General features: G+C 40.7%; 2 protein-coding genes across 2 annotated transcripts in view; one reads left to right on the top strand and one right to left on the bottom strand.

Annotated features, from left to right (window-relative positions):
* CUNH4orf17 (chromosome unknown C4orf17 homolog) overlaps nucleotides 1-11,516 on the top strand; it is a 254,168-nt gene that overhangs the window by 10,622 nt on the left and 232,030 nt on the right. The window lies entirely within an intron of this gene.
* Nucleotides 1-11,516, bottom strand: part of LOC102494070 (alcohol dehydrogenase 6) — an 18,664-nt gene that overhangs the window by 1,840 nt on the left and 5,308 nt on the right. The window contains exons 4-7 of the mRNA XM_027773314.1: nucleotides 11,452-11,514; nucleotides 11,133-11,349; nucleotides 9,271-9,531; nucleotides 7,891-8,026 (exon numbers count right to left, since the gene is read on the bottom strand). Of these exons, the coding sequence (XP_027629115.1) occupies nucleotides 7,891-8,026; nucleotides 9,271-9,531; nucleotides 11,133-11,349; nucleotides 11,452-11,514 (677 nt within the window). The remainder of the gene's footprint in view (nucleotides 1-7,890; nucleotides 8,027-9,270; nucleotides 9,532-11,132; nucleotides 11,350-11,451; nucleotides 11,515-11,516) is intronic.

Raw genomic sequence — 11,516 nt, 5'->3', positions numbered from 1 at the left:
TGCAAGCCACCACTGTGTTTTAGGTACTACAGAGGAGAATTAAGTAAAAGCAGGTATGATGCGGACCTCATCTTGAAATGTTCTTGGTGTTAGGTTGTGTTCTCTTGGGAGCAGTGAGTCCATATGTAATGTATAATAAAGGCTGAGGTCTTGGGAATCAGAAAAACAAGCAATCCAAAAGTTAAAATTAGAAAATTTAGTGTGTGTGTGTGTGTGTGCGTGTGTGTGTGTGTGTGTGTGTGTCATGAAAGAGCCAAATAACTTAAGTGAAGTTAAAATTACTGCAGTGAAATCTCAGTGAAAACTTTTGGAAATAGAATGTACACAAAGCAACATAAGAATAAAATGTACCTTTTCGAAGTAAGAATTGCACAAGAAAAGATGGAGTCTAAGGTAACATAAGCTTAGCATTGTATTTTCTCTATTCTCATGATTTTCAAAATACATTGCATTTAGCCCCATGCTAAATGACACATACAATGAATTAACACACACAGTATTTGCCATCTTGCTCTTTTCTAGAAAGGTAGGTGTGGTGTCATTGTGCAAAGTGCAATGTGTGTAATCCATGATGGGGTCTTGTCTCTTCTTTCTTTTGGTTTCAGGTTGAGTCTGCCTCTCCAGCTTTCCCACTTATTCTTAAAACAACTCCCAACTTGGGATCAGCAGTTGGTGTAATGGCTATGTTGTGGGCTCCCATGTAGTCAACTGAGGTTCGAGTCCTGGACCCAGTGGCTTAAACTCATGCTGGGCGCGTGTGCGTGTGTGCCCAGGATCCCGAGAGGAGAATGGAGGAGAAGGGATTGCGGTGTGACCATCCCCCCCGGGGGGTGATTTCTCGCTTTCTGTCTCTCTGTCTTTCTGATGAGCACACACACCCTGTAGCAAAAATCTCTCAAAAACAAAACAAAACAAAACAAAAACAAAAAACATCCAAACTTTTCTAATGGATTTATTTTTATTTAAGCAGGTTCTCTTTTTTGTAACCAAAAATTCTAACTAGTGCTTTATGTGATGACATGAAAGGCTATTTGCTTTATCTTTTCATTCATGTTCTGACAAATCATTTTTATATCTACGTGAAAATACTTTCATTTTTTTTTTTCTTCTTCCAACCAAACAACATCAGGAAAATCATAGGAACATAAACTAGGCCAGGTGGTATTTTTCAGCAGGGGCATTATGGTATTTTGGGTACATAAAATTCTTCATTGTACACATTGTAGGAAGTTTAGCAGGCCTGTTTAACATCCATTAAATGCTATCTTTAATTAAAAACTATTGAATAGGATCATACTATCTGTGAAAAGAATGAACTTACATTAAAGATTATTTGAATGATCATTATATAAGTGGAAAATGAATTAACTTTTTGGAGAGTTATTTAAGATATTCATGATCTTATTTTATGAGACTTAGTTGAGTATGTGTATTTTAAATTAACATATAAAAATAATGGAAGGATATGGCAATGGGCATATCTGATGATCCCAAATAGGACAACTGAAATTATACTTTAAGATGGATTATTACTTTTTTTTCTTTTGCTGGTCTTACCATCTATCTACTCTTTCTAAATTAATTAAGACTCAATATCTGTAACAATATACTACCATAGCTAATCTGGGGCCATGGCTTACTGGGGCAAGTAATTAAAATAACTCCTAATTCTCATCTCTTTTTCTCAAGAATTAAGATTTCCCAGAATCTCTGAATCAATACATTTCTTCCTCAATATCATATTACTAGCTTATAAGCCCAAAATTCTAAGGAGATTTATTTGTTTTTTACTTTCTCCATAGAAGATTTTTCTAAAGTCTATAAAAAAGCATGTTCCAAGACAAGTTTAAAAAATAAGTCAGGGGACCAGCAGTTAGCGTAATGGCTACACTGGACTCCCATATAGCTGACCAAGGTTCGAGTCTCAGAGTTGGTGGCTTAAACTCATGACGGGCATGTGTGCGTACGTGCCCAAGATGTTGAGAGGAGAATGGAGGAGAAGGGATTGTGGTGTTGCCATCCCCGTTGGGGGGGTGATTTCTCGCTTTCTGTCTCTCTTGTCTCTTGTCTCTCTGTCTTTCTGGTGGGTGCATGCACCCTATAGCAAAAACCTCTCCAAAGAAAGAAAAAAAGAAAGGAAGGAAGGAAGAAAGAAAAAAAGGAAGAAAGTCAGGACCAGCAGATAGTGTAATGATTACGTCACTGGACTCCCATGTAGTTGACCATGGTTTAAGTCCTGGACCTGGCGGCTTGAAACCATGCTGGGTGCATGTGCGTGTTTGCCCAAAATTCCCAGAAGAGAATGGAGGAGAAGGGATTGTGGCATGACTATCTCCCCTAGAGGAGTGATTTCTTGCTTTTTCCTCTCTCTCTGGTAAGTGCATAAGCCCTATAGCAAAACAAAATAAAACAAACAAAAAATACAAAACTCTCTCTCAGAAAAAAAAAAATAGAAAGTCCAAGGATTCTGTGAAAATATTTTCTGGCTAGGAAAAAAATTCTTGTTGTTTATCAGTACTCTTTAAATCATGAATCCATTGTGCTTAATATCTTCAAGTAGCATAATGACAATCACTTATTTGGGATGAAATTTTACATTACTTGAAGAAGGACTTCTTTTGCCCTAAGGTGCATGCACTTGCCAGAGAGAGACAGAGACAGAGAGAGGGAAAGCGAGAAATTACCCACAAGGGAGGATGGCTATGCTACAATCCCTTCTCCTCCTGGGATTTTGGGCATGCATGCACACAGGCCCAGTGTGATTTTTCAAGCCACCAGGTGGTCTGGGACCCAAACCATGACTGGGCATGTGAAAATACAGTGCCTTAACCACCGTGCCACCTGCTGGTCTCAAACAGTGACTTCTAGTGGTGAAGTATATCACTCAAAGAGTCCCAGTTGGCAGATATATAACTCAACTGAGGTAGTTATTGATTATAGTTATTTTATTTTATTTTTTTAGAGAGATCTTTGCTGTAGAGCATGTGTGTTCACTAGAGAGACAGAAAGAGACAGAGAGACAGAAAGCAAAAAATCACCCTCCAGGGAGGATGGCCACACTGCAATCGCTTCTCTTCCATTCTCCTCTCAGGATTTTGGGCATGCATGCACACGTGCCTGGTGTGAATTTCAAGCTGCTGGATCTGGGACTTGAACTGCAGTCGTCCATGTGGGAATCAGCAACGTAACCACTACACCATCTGCTGGTCATGCCTTTTCTTTTCAATTTAGAGTTTCCATTATGCTTTGAACACAGATTTCTTTACCAATCAATTTTTTTTTTTAAGAGGAATTCTTGCCATAGTTCTTGTGCACTCACTGGAGAGGCAGCAAGATAGAAGAGAAAAATCACCCCCTCCCCCCAGGAAGAATGGCTATGCTACAATTCCTTCTCCTCCATTCTCTTGGGATTTTGGACATGCATGCACATGTGCCTAGTGTGAGTTTTAAGCTGCAGATTCTGGGACTTGAACCATGGTCCACTATATAGGAGTCCAGCAATGTAACCATTACTCCATCTGCTGATCTCTACCAATCAATTTTTTAAAAAAACTCTTCTCTTCTTTTGCATGAAAAAAAAATTAGCATACTAAGAAGTACTGGATACATTCAGTATTCATCTCTTTAACTCTTTTTTTCTTGAGTTTATCTATTTATTTCTTCCATGAGCAGGAGAGGCAGAGACAGAGAGAGAGAGCAACCACAACAGTATCCTGATGCTTTGATCCACCCCTAGCCTCAGCTGTTTCTGAACTGTGGGCATATACTTGCCTGGTATACTCAGGGAAGTCTCTGGACACAAAGTCGGAACTCATGTGGGTCAGCGTCACAGAGCATTGCGTTTTACCACGGAGCCACCATTCAGCCCCCATTTGCTTACCTTGGTTATACATATGTTGAAATAAAAGCTGTAATCTAATGCTCCTGTTTTATGTCCTTTCTTAAGGATTTATAGCACGTTTTTCTGTTTCCCACCTTCAAACCTCCAAGCATTTCCATTCTTTCTGCTTCATCCATACCTCCAAACACAGATCCCTTCAAGGAACGTCCTGAGAAGAACAAGTGGCCATCGACACTGAGTTGAGCACCAGCAGCCAGCAGCCCAACAATCACGCAGACCCCATGGCTCTCATGGCAGGAGGCCAGGGCAGCTGCCTGTTGTAAACCAATGGAATACAGAGGAGGGATTAAAAGATGTACTTGAGAGTTGGACCTTAGTGTTAATACCAACGTCACTGCTAAACGCTCTGTACTTGCTTTTTCTGATCCTCCCTATCCTAATTTGAAATAATATTGATCTTATAAAGGTGCCTTGGAGCATAGATAAGCCATTGTGTGCTGCTACTCTAGTGCTTGATGCTTTAGGACTCAATAAGTGGAAGCAACAAAAATGAAAATAGTAAAGGCATTCATGGAAGTCATGATGGTAGGGATAATAACAATAATTTCATAGACCCACTACTGACACAGGTGGTTGGTTAGAGTTGATATTTTCTTTTAGATCTCTAAGGAGACCACTTGATATTTTTGTAACATGACATGCTAGCAAAGTGATAGATATCATCTCATTAATTATTTTTGAAGGCTATTTCTTAGAGCAAGACTGTGAGAGAGGTTTTGTGATATCTTTTTACAGATGAGGGCATTATGTACAGTGAGTAATGAAAACATTTTATATGTGGGGGAAAGGGCCTAGGTTGGAAGAAATCGTTCTTGGGTTTCCATACAGCTGATAGAAGATAGTGGCATGCAACCCAAGACTATGTTATTTCTTCAAATCCCCAAAGAAAGCAAGCTTCAGGTTCTGCAATAACTTCCTCTCCATTTCTGTTGTCTTATGTAAGCCATGTTCAGCTAGGAAATCAACCACTTTCTTTATTCCTTTTTGGAATGAATCTATTTAATCAAGATTAGTAAATATTTTCTTTGAATACCTATCTCAGATCTAAGATGAAAAACTACTGAAAATGAAAAACCCATTGTTTCATTGAGTGATTAATTCAGTTTAACCTTACCTTCCTTAAAACTTCTGGCTTGGAAATTATAGTTACAGGCTACTTTTGTTATGAAATAATTTAGCAAGAATATTTTGCATAGTCTTACTGTCTTGAAGGAATGGCATGATAGAACTTATCTGAATGAAGTTGTTTGAAGGAACCTGCTTGAAGGAACTGTATGATGGAATGGAGAGGGAGAGCAGAATTCAGCATGAGAGTTCTCAATTCAGCATCTGGGATAGTGAAAAAACACTGTAGAAGCAGACAGAAGGATGAGATGCCATAGGCACAAGGAAAATTAAAGAGAGGAAGGTGGAGGGAATCTAAGAATGTTCATTCATTTAGAATCTAAAATGATGACTGGCAGAAATATTGGTAATTTCAATCCAGAGGAGCACATACCACAGTGTCTGGATTGCCAATGGCCTCAAAGCAAAATTCCACCCCAGAACCTGTCAGATCAAATAAAACTTCTTGAATGGGTTTCTTGAAGTCCTGTGGGTTGATGCACTCCGTGGCACCCATTTCCTTTGCCTTCTTAAATTTTTCCTTATTGATGTCCACACCAATGATCCTGGCTGCCCCTGCTGCTTTGCAGCCCGTGATGACAGACAGGCCAACTCCTCCCAGGCCAAACACGGCACAGACAGAGCCTGGAGTCACCTTAGCACAGAAAGCAAAAACAGAGGGATATGTGCTTTTACTGCCTTGGGAAGGCCAAGCCTGTGTATACTTTTTTATGAGACATAAAGGACATCTTCAAGGGACCATCAGTTAGCATAATGGCTATGTCGCTGTACTCCTATGTAACTGACTGCGGTTCGAGTCCAGGACCCAGTGGCTTGAACTCACGCTGGGCACATATGCATGCATGCCCAAGATCCCGAGAGGAGAATGGAGGAGGAGGGATTGTGGCATGGTCATCCCCCCTGGGGGGTGATTTCTCGCTTTCTATCTCTCTGTCTCTCTCTGTCTTTCCGGTAAGCACACGCACCCTGTAGCAAAACCTCTCCAAAAAAAAGGACTTTTTAGTTTCTCAAGATATTCCTAGATATGGAATACTCTTTTTTACTCTTTTTTTTTATGTGGGGGGAGAGATTTTTCTATAGGGTGCATGTGTTCACCAGAGACAGAAAGTGAGATGGTCATGCCACAATCTCCTCTCCATTCTCCTCTTGGGATTTTGGGCATGTACACACGTGCACCAGCATGAATTTTTAGCTGCTGGGTCCAGGACTCGAAACACAGTTGGGAGTCTGCACGCAAAACAAGATAGGTCCTATCAAGGTTGTTTCAAAGCAGTGCGCTTAAAATCACAGAGTAAGGGAATTTGTTGTGCCATGTGCTTGGGAAGGAGTACATTTCAAATGGTGAATCCTCTCAAAGTGTGGAGCACTTGTAGGAATTTTGAATAAGCATAGTGAAATAAAATCCTTTCAGATGGCAAAGCACGCAAGGTGCGTTGACAAGTATGACCCATACTGTAATGCCATTGTTTTAAATTGTCAGACAGTACGTGTGCTTGCCAGAGAGGCAGAGAGAGCAAGCGTATCCCAAGGGGGCATGGTAAACCCTGTAATCTCTTCTCTTCCAGTCTCCTCTCGGGATTTTGGACATGTGTGCACATGCACCTGGCATAATTTTCAAGTGGTTGGGTTCAGGGCTTGAACCACGGTTGGCCATGTGGGAGACCAGTGCCTTAACCACCGTGCCACCTGCTGGTCTCAAACAGTGACTTCTAGTGGTGAAGTATATCACTCAAAGAGTCCCAGTTGGCAGATATATAACTCAACTGAGGTAGTTATTGATTATAGTTATTTTATTTTATTTTTTTAGAGAGATCTTTGCTGTAGAGCATGTGTGTTCACTAGAGAGACAGAAAGAGACAGAGAGACAGAAAGCAAAAAATCACCCTCCAGGGAGGATGGCCACACTGCAATCGCTTCTCTTCCATTCTCCTCTCAGGATTTTGGGCATGCATGCACACGTGCCTGGTGTGAATTTCAAGCTGCTGGATCTGGGACTTGAACTGCAGTCGTCCATGTGGGAATCAGCAACGTAACCACTACACCATCTGCTGGTCATGCCTTTTCTTTTCAATTTAGAGTTTCCATTATGCTTTGAACACAGATTTCTTTACCAATCAATTTTTTTTTTTAAGAGGAATTCTTGCCATAGTTCTTGTGCACTCACTGGAGAGGCAGCAAGATAGAAGAGAAAAATCACCCCCTCCCCCCAGGAAGAATGGCTATGCTACAATTCCTTCTCCTCCATTCTCTTGGGATTTTGGACATGCATGCACATGTGCCTAGTGTGAGTTTTAAGCTGCAGATTCTGGGACTTGAACCATGGTCCACTATATAGGAGTCCAGCAATGTAACCATTACTCCATCTGCTGATCTCTACCAATCAATTTTTTAAAAAAACTCTTCTCTTCTTTTGCATGAAAAAAAAATTAGCATACTAAGAAGTACTGGATACATTCAGTATTCATCTCTTTAACTCTTTTTTTCTTGAGTTTATCTATTTATTTCTTCCATGAGCAGGAGAGGCAGAGACAGAGAGAGAGAGCAACCACAACAGTATCCTGATGCTTTGATCCACCCCTAGCCTCAGCTGTTTCTGAACTGTGGGCATATACTTGCCTGGTATACTCAGGGAAGTCTCTGGACACAAAGTCGGAACTCATGTGGGTCAGCGTCACAGAGCATTGCGTTTTACCACGGAGCCACCATTCAGCCCCCATTTGCTTACCTTGGTTATACATATGTTGAAATAAAAGCTGTAATCTAATGCTCCTGTTTTATGTCCTTTCTTAAGGATTTATAGCACGTTTTTCTGTTTCCCACCTTCAAACCTCCAAGCATTTCCATTCTTTCTGCTTCATCCATACCTCCAAACACAGATCCCTTCAAGGAACGTCCTGAGAAGAACAAGTGGCCATCGACACTGAGTTGAGCACCAGCAGCCAGCAGCCCAACAATCACGCAGACCCCATGGCTCTCATGGCAGGAGGCCAGGGCAGCTGCCTGTTGTAAACCAATGGAATACAGAGGAGGGATTAAAAGATGTACTTGAGAGTTGGACCTTAGTGTTAATACCAACGTCACTGCTAAACGCTCTGTACTTGCTTTTTCTGATCCTCCCTATCCTAATTTGAAATAATATTGATCTTATAAAGGTGCCTTGGAGCATAGATAAGCCATTGTGTGCTGCTACTCTAGTGCTTGATGCTTTAGGACTCAATAAGTGGAAGCAACAAAAATGAAAATAGTAAAGGCATTCATGGAAGTCATGATGGTAGGGATAATAACAATAATTTCATAGACCCACTACTGACACAGGTGGTTGGTTAGAGTTGATATTTTCTTTTAGATCTCTAAGGAGACCACTTGATATTTTTGTAACATGACATGCTAGCAAAGTGATAGATATCATCTCATTAATTATTTTTGAAGGCTATTTCTTAGAGCAAGACTGTGAGAGAGGTTTTGTGATATCTTTTTACAGATGAGGGCATTATGTACAGTGAGTAATGAAAACATTTTATATGTGGGGGAAAGGGCCTAGGTTGGAAGAAATCGTTCTTGGGTTTCCATACAGCTGATAGAAGATAGTGGCATGCAACCCAAGACTATGTTATTTCTTCAAATCCCCAAAGAAAGCAAGCTTCAGGTTCTGCAATAACTTCCTCTCCATTTCTGTTGTCTTATGTAAGCCATGTTCAGCTAGGAAATCAACCACTTTCTTTATTCCTTTTTGGAATGAATCTATTTAATCAAGATTAGTAAATATTTTCTTTGAATACCTATCTCAGATCTAAGATGAAAAACTACTGAAAATGAAAAACCCATTGTTTCATTGAGTGATTAATTCAGTTTAACCTTACCTTCCTTAAAACTTCTGGCTTGGAAATTATAGTTACAGGCTACTTTTGTTATGAAATAATTTAGCAAGAATATTTTGCATAGTCTTACTGTCTTGAAGGAATGGCATGATAGAACTTATCTGAATGAAGTTGTTTGAAGGAACCTGCTTGAAGGAACTGTATGATGGAATGGAGAGGGAGAGCAGAATTCAGCATGAGAGTTCTCAATTCAGCATCTGGGATAGTGAAAAAACACTGTAGAAGCAGACAGAAGGATGAGATGCCATAGGCACAAGGAAAATTAAAGAGAGGAAGGTGGAGGGAATCTAAGAATGTTCATTCATTTAGAATCTAAAATGATGACTGGCAGAAATATTGGTAATTTCAATCCAGAGGAGCACATACCACAGTGTCTGGATTGCCAATGGCCTCAAAGCAAAATTCCACCCCAGAACCTGTCAGATCAAATAAAACTTCTTGAATGGGTTTCTTGAAGTCCTGTGGGTTGATGCACTCCGTGGCACCCATTTCCTTTGCCTTCTTAAATTTTTCCTTATTGATGTCCACACCAATGATCCTGGCTGCCCCTGCTGCTTTGCAGCCCGTGATGACAGACAGGCCAACTCCTCCCAGGCCAAACACGGCACAGACAGAGCCTGGAGTCACCTTAGCACAGAAAGCAAAAACAGAGGGATATGTGCTTTTACTGCCTTGGGAAGGCCAAGCCTGTGTATACTTTTTTATGAGACATAAAGGACATCTTCAAGGGACCATCAGTTAGCATAATGGCTATGTCGCTGTACTCCTATGTAACTGACTGCGGTTCGAGTCCAGGACCCAGTGGCTTGAACTCACGCTGGGCACATATGCATGCATGCCCAAGATCCCGAGAGGAGAATGGAGGAGGAGGGATTGTGGCATGGTCATCCCCCCTGGGGGGTGATTTCTCGCTTTCTATCTCTCTGTCTCTCTCTGTCTTTCCGGTAAGCACACGCACCCTGTAGCAAAACCTCTCCAAAAAAAAGGACTTTTTAGTTTCTCAAGATATTCCTAGATATGGAATACTCTTTTTTACTCTTTTTTTTTATGTGGGGGGAGAGATTTTTCTATAGGGTGCATGTGTTCACCAGAGACAGAAAGTGAGATGGTCATGCCACAATCTCCTCTCCATTCTCCTCTTGGGATTTTGGGCATGTACACACGTGCACCAGCATGAATTTTTAGCTGCTGGGTCCAGGACTCGAAACACAGTTGACTTCATGGGAGTCTAGCAATGTAGCCATTATGCCATCAGTTGGTCCCAGATATGAATACTCTAGCCACAGAACAAAAACCTACCTGCAAGTCGAGAGTTTTAAGTCCCAGAAATCAGCATGAGTAGAATAATTTAATAAGTTTCATTGACTCTTAAGACTTACTTGACAGAGCACTTATTTAATTCTGGTATTTTAGAGTTCTTTAGGACTGTCTCCCTCTTCCTGCAGCCCTTCCGTTCCCTTTCATTTGGATATCTGTAAACTTTGCTTAGTTAGGCAGTCAGTGTTTTATAAAGGCAAAGGCTTTTTATTGAGTACCATCCATCCTGGGACTAATTTACATTGAACCCCTTCCATCTTCTTTTGTAGTATTGGAACTAACGGACAATGGAAAAAGCTGAGGCCTAAAATCCAACAATCCCTTAAAGAAGGGGGCTGAACAAGTTTGAGTGATGTTCCAGAAACAGGAGTTTAACTGTAGCTCGCTCACTCAGAGTGCAATTTTCTGATCAATCTGTCTAATACAGCAACACCCTCTCCAAGACATGGGCCCTTTCCCTTCCCTCTCATTTGATTAGCTCTTATCACTATCTATGTTTTCTACAGTAGAATGTAAATGTGATCAGTTTTGTTAGCTGCTGAATCCCAGCACCTGGAACAGTGAATGGCTGCATAAATGTTTATTGAATCACAGTGTGAATGAACTGGAATGTGGAAGGGGCACAGAGCCGTGTTATAACATTGTTAGGTTTAACTTCCAGAGAGTCCCGATGTCTGTACTTGTGAATGGCATCCAGGTTTAATTTGTCCTTTATACAGACCAAGAGGGAACAGGAAAGGTGTTAAAGGGGGTATGTGATGACTAGGCAGATAGGGGAGAATTCAAGGATGTTTAGAGGCAGGTTTGTTATTTTTCCTCAGGTGGTATCTTCAGCCATGACTTAGATGCATGAGGTCTTTCAACTCCATATACCAATAATTCCATTCAAAATGGGTAAAAATGCCCCTCACCTTGGCAGTATTGATTGCAGCACCATACCCAGTGGAAAAACCACAGCTAAACAGGCATACTTTTTCCAGAGGAGCAGTTGCATCAATCTTGGTGACTGATATTTCCTTTATCACTGTGTACTCAGAGAATGTGCTTGTATTAGCGAAATGATATATGGATTTTCCCTTGCAGGTGAATCTACTGGTACCATCAGGCATCAGATTGGTTTGTGCCTGTCTTTTATAATCAAAAACAAAAAAGTTATTTTGAATTAGAAAGCTTAGATCACTAATGAAATTGAACTATTTTTTCATAAAGAAAATATTAATAAAGACTTACTTGAATTGTATACAAAAATTGTCCTCAAAATTCAGGCAAGAGGCACATTCTCCACATTGTGATAG

The sequence above is a fragment of the Tupaia chinensis genome, unplaced genomic scaffold (assembly GCF_000334495.1).
Source record: "Tupaia chinensis unplaced genomic scaffold, TupChi_1.0 Scaffold000340_1, whole genome shotgun sequence".
Lineage (NCBI taxonomy): Eukaryota > Metazoa > Chordata > Mammalia > Scandentia > Tupaiidae > Tupaia > Tupaia belangeri.
Note: the sequence above shows the minus strand (reverse complement) of the source record. Positions and strands in the feature narration are given on the sequence as shown.